This window comes from Sycon ciliatum, chromosome 6 (genome assembly GCF_964019385.1).
Source record: "Sycon ciliatum chromosome 6, ocSycCili1.1, whole genome shotgun sequence".
Lineage (NCBI taxonomy): Eukaryota > Metazoa > Porifera > Calcarea > Leucosolenida > Sycettidae > Sycon > Sycon ciliatum.
Genome location: NC_088648.1, coordinates 30022881 through 30035149, shown reverse-complemented (window position 1 = coordinate 30035149; position 12269 = coordinate 30022881). Strand labels below are relative to the sequence as shown.

The window sequence follows — 12269 nt, the reverse complement described above, 5'->3', positions numbered from 1 at the left end:
CTGGCCCCTTGGCCTTGGTACGATGCAACGGGATTACATTGGGTGCTGTCTGCTCCAGCTGGCTGTACCTGCAGCGTCGCTTGCTGTGTGTTTTCCAGTCTCCCTCGTTTGCTGCTGTGACTTGTTGAAGTAGCGCGATGCTGCGTTCGTCGTCATCACTGGTGTCGCTCGTGTTGTCGGTGTCACTCGTGCCTGCATCTCGCTCACGAGGTGTGCTGGACGCAATGACCAGCAGGATGCTGCTTGCTGACGCGGGGTTTGGCAAGTGGTCGTCTTCCGGAGCGGTGGCAGAGATGGTGCTGTTGACTGTGGAGTCCTCGGCTGACTCTTCGTTGTTGCTGCCAGTTGACTTTTCAGGTTTAAACCTGTCGTTCAGTTGAACCGCCAGGCTCCACGCTGAGTCCATACGTGGCAGGGATACTGTGTTGCCACTGTCCGTGCTACATGTAGCTGCAGTACTACCGGTAGTACGGGTACGGTCTGCGTACGTTCCGCTGCGACTGTCAGTTACAGTGCAGTTGTTGGCAGTGTGGCCTGGCCGGCCTGGCTGTGAGCATTTTCGGCAGGTCTGCGGCTGCTTCCAGTACCGTACTCGAAACATGTTCTTGGCATCAGCTCGGACAAAGGAGGGGATGTTTGTTGCTGGCGTTTTGAAGCGAAATGAGGTGAAACGGACCCCGGTCTCTACAACACGACCAGCACTGGTTTTGACCTGGCCATGTCGAATTTTGCCCACTACAAGGCCGAACTTGTTCAGGGCATTGTCGATAACCAAATTATCAACCCATATCGGTACGTCAAGAATTTGAATTTCCGCTGTGTTGGAGAAAAGCGGACTGACGGGGAAGGTTTCGCCGTTGAGAGTAACGCCCGGCTCAGCGCAAACATGAGTCACAGAGTCCTGAGTTTCAAATGTTACCTTGGATTGTTGTTTGACGGCCATCTGGACGCAAACCAAGTCTTTAGTGCCGCAGTCGGCGAGGGCCTCCGCAACAGCCAGGTTCTTTGTGCCGCGGGGTGCGGTGAAGACGCAGGTGTTTCGTTTGAGGTCATCCGGCGAGATGACCGACCAGGATGGCGGCGCGGTTGAGCTGCTTGTTCCAGCAGAGCGTGATGGAGGCTGATGGCCATACTGGTTAGAGACTTCAGGAAGCTCTCACCAATTCAAGGACGACACTGGGTTAGAGACTTCAGGAAGCTCTCACCAATTCAAGGACGACACTGGGTTAGAGACTTCAGGAAGCTCTCACCAATTCAAGGACGGCACTGGGTTAGAGACTTCAGGAAGCTCTCACCAATTCAAGGACGACACTGGGTTAGAGACTTCAGGAAGCTCTCACCAATTCAAGGACGACACTGGGTTAGAGACTTCAGGAAGCTCTCACCAATTCAAGGACGGCACTGGGTTAGAGACTTCAGGAAGCTCTCACCAATTCAAGGACGACACTGGGTTAGAGACTTGAGGAAGCTCTCACCAATTCAAGGACGACACTGGGTTAGAGACTTGAGGAAGCTCTCACCAATTCAAGGACGACACTGGGTTAGAGACTTGAGGAAGCTGTCACCAATTCAAGGACGACACTGGGTTAGAGACTTGAGGAAGCTCTCACCAATTCAAGGACGACACTGGGTTAGAGACTTCAGGAAGCTGTCACCAATTCAAGGACGACACTGGGTTAGAGACTTGAGGAAGCTGTCACCAATTCAAGGACGACACTGGGTTAGAGACTTGAGGAAGCTGTCACCAATTCAAGGACGACACTGGGTTAGAGACTTGAGGAAGCTCTCACCAATTCAAGGACGGCACTGGGTTAGAGACTTGAGGAAGCTCTCACCAATTCAAGGACGACACTGGGTTAGAGACTTCAGGAAGCTCTCACCAATTCAAGGACGACACTGGGTTAGAGACTTGAGGAAGCTCTCACCAATTCAAGGACGACACTGGGTTAGAGACTTGAGGAAGCTCTCACCAATTCAAGGACGACACTGGGTTAGAGACTTGAGGAAGCTCTCACCAATTCAAGGACGACACTGGGTTAGAGACTTGAGGAAGCTCTCACCAATTCAAGGACGACACTGGGTTAGAGACTTGAGGAAGCTGTCACCAATTCAAGGACGACACTGGGTTAGAGACTTGAGGAAGCTCTCACCAATTCAAGGACGACACTGGGTTAGAGACTTGAGGAAGCTGTCACCAATTCAAGGACGACACTGGGTTAGAGACTTGAGGAAGCTCTCACCAATTCAAGGACGACACTGGGTTAGAGACTTGAGGAAGCTCTCACCAATTCAAGGACGACACTGGGTTAGAGACTTGAGGAAGCTCTCACCAATTCAAGGACGACACTGGGTTAGAGACTTGAGGAAGCTCTCACCAATTCAAGGACGACACTGGGTGTCTTCCATTAGTAGTCAGTATGGTGTAAAGACTAACAACAAGCTTTCATACGCAAAGCTACAAAATATGCATCCACCTCTAAACAAAGTTGTTGCTTGTTGTTGTTGTTGTTGTTGTTGTTGTTGTTGTTGTTGTTGTTGTTTCAAATCTTTATTCTCACGATAGCCAGTGGCCAATAAGAGATAATAGTGTAAGAAAGGAGAAAGAGTGAGGAAGAATTGGGTGGGCAGGGCCTAGGGGTTAATGACTACTTAAGTGTACGGGCAGGGGTGGTCGCCACACGAGCATACAGAGTTGCGTACTTAAGTGTACGGGCAGGGGTGGTCGCTACACGAGCATACAGAGTTGTGCAACAGCAGGGATATCTCGGATTTGAAGGGAGTACGAGAAGGGATTTCGCGAAGCTGGGTGGGCAGGCAATTAAAGTAATGAAGGGCCTTGTACAGGGGAGAATGGAGACAGCGGTCAGTCCGCGGAGTTGGCAAGTGCCAAGTACGAGAGCGACGTAAATTATACGAAGGTTGCACGTTGCTAGCAGTATGCAGCGAGAGTATATGTGGTGGGGCATAATTGTGGCGCAGAGAATGCGCGAAGAGTATATGTTTAACTTTAAAGCGTGAAAATAATGTTGGCCATTTGATGCGATGCAAAAGGTGGGAGTGTTCTAAGTGTGTGTAAAGGGGAAGGTGGAGACATATTCTGGCGGCTTTCCGCTGGAGTCGTTCTAGCCTGTCAAGGGAAGTGTGGGACAACGGTGTGAGAGCAGTGCTCGCATATGAGAATATAGGTAGTATGTATGTCTGATAGATGTGAGATAAAGAATCACTGGTGAGTGTAGACCTTAGTCTAAAAAGAATATTGAAAGACTTGAGTGATTTTTTGACTATGTATTCAACATGCTCCGTCCAACGGAGGTCATGCTGAAAGATTATTCCGAGGTGTTTGTGTTTTTGTGCTACGGCAAGCGGACTATTCCTGAGGGTGATCTGGGGTAGCTGTTCAGGGGGGCGGTTATTGTGGTAGAACGGGAGGATGACTGTTTTCTTTGTTTTAACCAGCAGGTGCCATCTTTGAAGCCAGTCTCCAGCTGCTGTGACACTCTGTTGTAGGTTTCGGGTGCAGTCTTGAAGAGTTCTCGCTATGGAAATCAGAGCGGTGTCATCTGCAAACTGGCTACAGGTGGTGCTGGGATTCTCACATGCGTGTGGAAGGTCTATGGTGTAGACGAGGAATAGAAGCGGCCCAAGAACAGATCCCTGAGGGACGCCGGCAGGGATCTCGAGGAAAGGCGATAGGTCGCCATCCACCTGGACCCTTTGCCGACGCCCCAACAGGTACCGTCGGAACCACTCCAGGGCGTTGCCCTGGACACCATAGTGGGAGAGTTTTGCTAGAAGGCCTGCATGCCACACACGATCGAAGGCCTTGCTTAGATCGAAAAAGCAGGCATTGACGTGTTTCCCGTCGTCTCTCGCAGTGGAGAGGGTATGGACGAGACGGGCGAGCTGCTGCTCAGTGCCGTCTTTCTCGCGGAATCCGGACTGCTGGTTGGGCAGGTGGGGTGTGATGTGCTTGTAGAGGAGTTGATGTGCAATTTTTTCTTGGATTTTTGATGTAGTGCTCAAGAGAGAGATGGGTCTATAATTTGTTGGTTGGGTTGGGTCACCCGGCTTGGGTACTGGAGTAATGGTGGCATCTTTCCACTCCTGTGGGATTTCTCCGGTTTGGAACGATAGATTAAAGAGGGACGATAACGACGGTGCAAGTTCCTTAGCCGCTTCTTTGAGGAGGCGGTTTGGAATAGAGTCAAACCCGGGGCTTTTGTTGGTATCAACTCCTCGGAGGAGTTTTTCGACCTCAGCTTGGGAAGTCGAGATTTCTTGAAGGGGACTGAGGATGTCAGGGGTGGTGTTGATGGCTGGAGTTTGCTCATCCGCATTGGCCACGGACAGCTTGCTCTGTGAAATGAAGAATTCGTTGAGGGCAGCGGCTTTTTGTGCTGGTGTCGTTGCAGGAGTTGCTTGGCTGACGAGTTCGGGTATGCGTTGTTTTGTAGCTGTAGTTAGGTGCTTCATGAGGCGGTGTAGGGAAGTAGAGGAGGCTGTTGAGTTGTTTACGAAATCCGATTTAGCACGACGCAGGAGGGTGGTGACACGGTTTCTTTGGGCAGTGAACGTGTTCCAGTCGTCAGGCGAGCGTGAGTGAAGGTATATTCTGTGTTTTCTGTGCTTATCCTTGATCTCTTTCAAGAGGCCCTTTGATATCCATGGTCGTGCTGGGGGGGGGGGGGTTGTTGTTGTTGTTGTTGTTGTTGTTGTTGTTGTTGTTGTTGTTGTCATTGTCGTTGTTGTCGTTACTGCCGTGTGTTGCAGGCATCCGAGAACCGAGTTTCTATCATCACGGGTCCTAACATGGGCGGCAAGAGCTGCTTTGTCCGACAGGTGAGGTCTTGTTCTTGCGCTTGTTCTTGTGTTTGTGCTTGTGTTTGTGTGTGTGCTTGTGTGTTCAATAATCACCACCGTCGTTGATTTCGGTGTTGTGTTTGTTTTGAATTCTGCGTTGGCACATGCTGGTTTGCCTGGTTGTTAGATTTTCTTGTTGGTTTGTGACACTTTGTCTGGACTGTCCTTCACCTGTACATGTATCCTTCCGTGCATTTGTCCGTCTGTTGATTTTGTGAGTTTGTTTGTCATATAATGTGTGTGTGTGTGTGTGTGTGTGTATGTGTATGTGTCGCTGTGTATGTGTGTGTATGTTACTGTGCATGTGTGTCTATACGTCTGTGCGTATGTGTGTGTGTGTGTGTGTATGTGTGTGTGTATACGTCTGTGCGTATGTGCATGTGCTTCAGGTTGCGCTGATGGTGATCATGTGTCAGATGGGTTCGTTTGTTCCGGCCGAAAGTGCTCGTATGTCCGTACTGGACGGTGTGTTTGTACGCATGGGTGCCTGCGATGATATCGGACATGGGCACAGTACCTTCATGGTTGAACTACAGGTACTGGGAACAGTGTAATTTTACTTGTATTCACATTTCAATGTCAGCGACCTGACCGGTTTCAGGTGTGACTTAGAATTAGGTGACCAATATTCCCTTCACATACAGTACATACTCTTGTACCAATATTCCCTTCACACACAGTACATACTCTTGTACCAATATTCCCTTCACACACAGTACATACTCTTGTACCAATATTCCCTTCACACACAGTACATACTCTTGTACCAATATTCCCTTCACATACAGTACATACTCTTGTACCAATATTCCCTTCACACACAGTACATACTCTTGTACCAATATTCCCTTCACATACAGTACATACTCTTGTACCAATATTCCCTTCACACACAGTACATACTCTTGTACCAATATTCCCTTCACACACAGTACATACTCTTGTACCAATATTCCCTTCACATACAGTACATACTCTTGTACCAATATTCCCTTCACACACAGTACATACTCTTGTACCAATATTCCCTTCACATACAGTACATACTCTTGTACCAATATTCCCTTCACACACAGTACATACTCTTGTACCAATATTCCCTTCACATACAGTACATACTCTTGTACCAATATTCCCTTCACACACAGTACATACTCTTGTACCAATATTCCCTTCACACACAGTACATACTCTTGTACCAATATTCCCTTCACATACAGTACATACTCTTGTACCAATATTCCCTTCACACACAGTACATACTCTTGTACCAATATTCCCTTCACATACAGTACATACTCTTGTACCAATATTCCCTTCACATACAGTACATACTCTTGTACCAATATTCCCTTCACACACAGTACATACTCTTGTACCAATATTCCCTTCACACACAGTACATACTCTTGTGTCATTTAGGTGTACCTGCTATTTCTACCGAAATTACCCGAAGGATGTACCCAGAGTGCTTGACAGTGCTCAACACCACAAAGGCAGAGCGTAATACACAACAGAACAACAAGGACAATCAAGGCTTGTTTGCTGCTACTTCAAGTTTCATGCTCACGCAATCATCATGCAACATGATGATTGCGTGAGCATGAAACTTAAAGTAGCAGCAAACAAGCCTTGATTGTCCTTGTTGTTCTGTTGTGTACCGAAATTACCAAAAATAACCTGTTTACAGTACGTCTCATGCTTGTTTACCCCATCCCCCCCCCCCCTCCCCCCCCCTCCACCTCTGTATTGTATTTTTCAGAGTATAAACCATACTTTAAATACCAGTGTTTCACCCGAAAAAGAAGTCGCTGCAGCTTATACTACTTCATTCGGTATATTCGTTTCACCACTAGAAAAGAAGTCGCCGCAGCTTATACTACGATGTTTTGATTGATGGAGATAAACATGGTAGATGTGTGTATTTCGTGACAAAAACATCCCAGTCCCAGTCCCAGTCCCAGTCCCACTCCCAGTCCCAGTCCCAGTCCCAGTCCCAGTCCCAGTCCCAGTCCCAGTCCCACTCCCAGTCCCAGTCCCAGTCCCAGTCCCAGTCCCAGTCCCAGTCCAGCTTATTCTCCAGTGCGGATTCTACTCCGGAAATTTCTGGACATCTCCTCAAGCTAATTGGCCTTCCGCAAATACCCATATTTATTTAGAAACGAAAACTAGTCGTTTCTCTTCACCCCCCCCCCCTCCCTGAAAAACGAACACATGCAAATGGTACATAGTATCGATACTTTTGGTCTTTTTTCTGGACATGCTCACACATGCAAAATGTACATCGATATTTTTCGACAAACGAACAGGCGCTCAACCCCCCTCCCCCCTAAACGACTAGTTTTCGTTTCTTAATAAATATCTATATTTACGGATGGCCCCTAATGAAGAAGTTAGTTGTGCTTAATCCGGAGCGCGTGCTTTCTGCTGACTGACTGACGTCTGACACAGTGTGTGACATGCCAGTTTCAAGCTGATGGGCTTGTTTTTATCATGATGAAATTACAAAAAGGAAACCATACTTGTGCCATGGCATTTCAGGGAGTTTCCCCCGCGTATGCGGTTTCCAGCGTCTACACACATGCTCTCGCACTGTTCAAAAGTTCTGTGCTGTGCAGGTATTTTGAAGCTAGATGCAAAGACGTGTTTTCTGCTGCTCTCGTTGCCATTGTAATGGCTTTGAAGAGTGATGGTATGAAAGACCTGGTCAAAACTTCCAGTGGCTTCTGTACTCCGTGTGTTAGTTTAATGATATGAAATATTCATTAGTTTGAGGGGAAGGTGCAAACAATGCAAACAGAACCAACAGAATAAAAAGATGACATTATATTTGCAATTGCATTCCTCTTGGACTTCGGACAGGACTGTTTCCCTTTGTCTCTCTCTTTCTCTGTCTCTGTCTCTCTCTCTGTCTCTCTCTCTCTCTCTCTCTCTCTCTCTCTCTCTCTCTCTCTCTCTCTCTCTCTCTCTCTCTCTCTCTCTCTCTCTCTCACACTCACTCACTCACTCTCTCTCTCTGTATGTTTGTTTGTTTGTTTGTTACTCAGGAAACATCTGATGTCCTTCGCCAAGCCACACCTAGATCACTAGTGATATTGGATGAGCTAGGCAGAGGGACAAGTACTCACGATGGTGTGGCCATAGCATACTCCACTCTGCACTTTCTCATCACCAAGGTTGGTCTGCTTGGTCGGCTTGGTCTGCTTGCGGAGCTCTGTAGGTGTGTGTGTGTGTGTGTTGGGGGGGGGGGGGGGGGACTGTCGGGGCACATTGCTTAATCACGTTTCTATCCCTCTATCTATCCCCCCCCCCCCCCCTCTCGCTATCTCTCACTCACTCTTCTTTTGTTTTCTTCTCTTGGTTGCAGGTGGAGTGCTTGGTGTTGTTTGTAACACACTACCCCGCTGTGGCGCAGCTGTGTGCCCAGCATCCCGCTGCAGTCAAGGCGTTTCACATGTCCTTTCTTAGTGGGACGGACACCGCCGGTAACAATGCTGGAGATGGTGATGCCGTGACTGCTCATCCACCACCTGCTCCTGCTGTTGTGGGTACTGTGACTGCTGCTGTGACTGCTGCGTCTGTGAGTGGGCATGAGGAGCCTGGCAGTGATGGCATGGACAAAAACGAGAGCATGGATTGCAGCAGCACTGACGGCGGTGAGTATCTGGACAGGCATTTGTCATGCTCTGACGGCGGTGAGTATCTGGACAGGCGTTTGTCGTGCTCTGACGGCGGTGAGTATATGAACAGCCGTTTGTCGTGCTCTGACGGCGGTGAGTATCTGGACAGGCGTTTGTCATGCTCTGACGGCAGTGAGTATATGGACAGGCGTTTGTCATGCTCTGACGGCGGTGAGTATATGGACAGGCGTTTGTCATGCTCTGACGGCGGTGAGTATATGGACAGCCGTTTGTCATGCTCTGACGGTGGTGAGTACATGGACAGCCGTTTGTCATGCTCTGCTTACCGGGTTTGTTTTAAATTGCACCTTGCCTCCTTGTCTGCTTCATCCTGAATATGGTCAGAGTGACCGAAATGTTCAGAAAGAAATTACTGACTGTGTGAAATGCTCAGACGGTGCTCAATACCCACACTTCCACTGCTCACACAGTGCTCAATACCTACACTTCCACTACTCACACAGTGCTCAACACCCACACTTCCACTGCTCACACAGTGCTCAATACCCATGCTTCCACTGCTCACACAGTGCTCAATACCCGTGGGCAAAGCTCTCCACCGCAGTAGTCGGAAGGATTTGTTTGCTGCAACTCAGAGTTTCATGCTAAGCATTCCTGGAGTAACAGTGTTCAATTTTACCTGGGGATTATTTAGCATTAATCTCTGAGTTGCCAGCAACAGTTTCTTCTGACTTTCATTCAAAGCCCTGTACAGACGGAACTCGGTGTATACAGCGAATTCCTCGCTCTAATTTACATTTCCATGAAGTTTATCCAGTTGTAGACGCGTGGAGACTACCTGCGTACTAAAATGCCGACTAAAGTACAAATTTCTTGTGTGGCCACATGACGTTTTTCAGTATTTTGACAGGACGGTGTTTGCATGCGCTATGCTGTGCAATGCTCTCTCTCTCTCTCTCTCTCTCTCTCTCTCTCTCTCTCTCTCTCTCTCTCTCTCTCTCTCTCTCTCTCTCTCTTTCTCACTTTCAGATCATACAGTAACATTTCTCTACCAGTTAGTGGAGGGGCTGGCGGAAAAGAGCTATGGCCTCAATGTTGCACGCCTGGCAGGCCTACCGCATGACATTCTTCGCCGTGCTGCCATCAAATCTGAGCACCTAGAGCAGTTGGTGACTTGCCAGCGGTGAGTGCTGCGTTGGTGTGTTGGTGGCGTAATGCGTTATTGTGTTTTGTGGTGCTGGTGCGTGTGCTGGTGTTGTGCTGGTGTAGTGGTGGTGGTGGTTTTGAAGGATTTGTTAAATGCGCGCCTTTCTTGAAACAGTGTGCCAGTGCATGGATGGCGCGCGACTTTGATACATGCGTTTGTATCAGCTAGCCGTGGTTGTGGCAAACTGCATGTCTTGCTCCCGGTGAATGTAGTGCAAGAGGTGTCCATTGTTCAACGCTAGAATGTACACCCTATTGTCATGTGGCTCATGTCATAATGCTGGTCAGGGCTTGTTTCTACTTGAAACGGACTCTTGTTGTAAATGCTCTAGTTTTAAACTACCGGTAGGGGTGAAAGGGGTGATCCGGGTAACCCGGGTACCCGTCTGTTTAGCTGCTGATCCGTTAGCAAACGACTACCCGATAGTCGTGTAGGATTGTAGGGTACAGTATTAGAAGCTTGCTTGTACAGTTGTACAGTTCAGTGCACAGTTTTGAGTGTGTTTTTCCTCGTTCAATCCTGCTACATATCACGGTATCCATTGTAGCTACGACTATTTTGACTGTTTGCATGTAGCGCAGTGATTGTGCACGCTGTGCTTGTCGCGGTGTAGTGTACTGGCATGACTTCGCATATCCTCCTGGCGTGAAATCCGGAAGGCTACTGTAGCTAAATTGTTGCCCGAAAATCTCTGTCCTATCAGAATGCCTGTAAAAGACATGCTGCGCTTACGATCCCAAGCAAATGCAATGTTTTTGGAAAAAGTATGTCGGATAAAGGGTACCCGATAACCCGCCCGTTAAGCCAGATACCCGTTTGTTACCTTAAAGGGTAACCGTATTCCAATCGATTTTAAAAACGTGTTGTGTTTGTGTGTGTGTGTGTTTGTGTGTGTGTGTGTGTGTGTGTGTGTGTGTGTGTGTGTGTGTTTGCTGTCTGTTGTGTTTTTCAGGAGAAGTGTGCCAGAGATGTTTCGTGCAATATGGACTGGGCAGGATAAGAACACGTAGCTCGATACACGCTTGTTTGTGCACGTGCCCATGCTTGATATGTGCTCGTTTGTGCACGTGCCCATGCTTGATATGTGCTCGTTTGTGCACGTGTCCATGCTTGCTTGATACGTGCACGTTTTTTGTGTGTTTGTGTGCATGCATGTACAAGTATGTGTATGTGTGCATCAGCACACCATCATTTGCCTAGGTTAGCAACTAGCCACAGCGATGTCTGAGATATTCCTAATTGATAAATTGACACCCGGATTCCATCACCATACCCCTAGAGTTGTATTATTACCACTCCGTTCCATCATGATAATATCTTTCTTGACGAGATATTTTACACCATTTACTTCATGTAATACCAGTCTCCTCAACAGCTGGAGGAACTGAGTCTGGCGGGGAACACACACTTTAGGAACGCCAACCATTGCAGTCCAGTCCCTCAGACACACAAGCTCCCCCTGTACACACAAGTCATGTACACAGCCAAATCGGGGACCGTCAAGGCCGAGAGAGGGAAGAGAATGGTTTGCCCGTACGTTAAACACATGGGCAGTGATCGGCAGTGAAGAAAAGAAATGAAAATTACAGCGTGGGAGAAAGAGAGACAGACAGAGATGAAAAAGGAGAGGGCGAGAGGTGGGGGGAGTCGGACTCACACATAGAAATACTAGTACATAGAGCAGCTAGCCGTTACATGGGGGTAAGTGGCTTATGTCACTCTAGGTCATGCTACCGTTCAGTCAGTGTTTGTAGAGGGATGGAAACAATTGATGCATGGCAGTCTGGGGATAGGGGGCTGGGATGCATAGCAGAAAATCAGGATAGGAGGAAAGGCATGTACTAGTAGTAGTACAGTGAGGATAGGGATATAAATACCTAACAGACTGAATTCTGTTCATCAGCACATTGCGATAGAAGAAATACAGTAACACATAATAGAAGTTTGATCCAAAACAAGACACGCCGAAGAAGCAGCGGAGAGAGAGAGAGAGAGAGAGAGAGAGAGAGAGAGAAAGAGAACGCGCGCGCGAGAGAGAGAGAGAGAGAGAGAGAGAGAGAGAGAGAGAGAGAGAGAGAGAGAGAGAGAGAGAGAGAGAGAGAGAGAGAGAGAGAGAGAGAGAGAGAGACAGACAGAGACAGAGAGACAGAGAGAGAGAGAGAGAGGGAGGGAGGGCGGGAGGAAGGGAGAGACAGAGAGAGAGACAGAGAGAGAGAGACAGAGAGAGACAGAGACAGAGAGAGACAGAGAGAGAGACAGAGAGAGACAGAGAGAGAGACAGAGAGAGACAGAGAGAGAGACAGAGAGAGAGAGAGAGAGAGAGAGAGAGAGAGAGAGAGAGAGAGAGAGAGAGAGAGAGAGAGAGAGAGAGAGAGAGAGAGAGAGAGAGAGAGAGAGAGAGAGAGAGAGAGAGAGAGAGAGAGAGAGAGAGAGAGAGAGAGAGAGAGGGAAAGAGAGGGAAAGAGAGGGAAAGAGAGGGAGGGAGGGAGGGAGAGAGAGAGGTTTACAATGCGTCGGTTGCTTGCATCCAGTTGCTGGTCAACAGGTGATGGTGTTGTGAC

General features: G+C 48.3%; 2 protein-coding genes across 7 annotated transcripts in view; one reads left to right on the top strand and one right to left on the bottom strand.

Annotated features, from left to right (window-relative positions):
* LOC135819024 (DNA mismatch repair protein Msh3-like) overlaps positions 1–11080 on the top strand; it is a 44565-nt gene extending 33485 nt beyond the window's left edge. The window contains exons 18-23 of the mRNA XM_065332173.1: positions 4771–4839; positions 5250–5396; positions 7908–8036; positions 8228–8789; positions 9531–9684; positions 10661–11080. Coding sequence (XP_065188245.1) covers positions 4771–4839; positions 5250–5396; positions 7908–8036; positions 8228–8789; positions 9531–9684; positions 10661–10718 — 1119 coding nt within the window. The 3' untranslated portion in view covers positions 10719–11080. The remainder of the gene's footprint in view (positions 1–4770; positions 4840–5249; positions 5397–7907; positions 8037–8227; positions 8790–9530; positions 9685–10660) is intronic.
* Positions 1–12269, bottom strand: part of LOC135819867 (uncharacterized) — a 68001-nt gene that overhangs the window by 42376 nt on the left and 13356 nt on the right. The gene's annotated exons all lie outside the window — the stretch shown is intronic.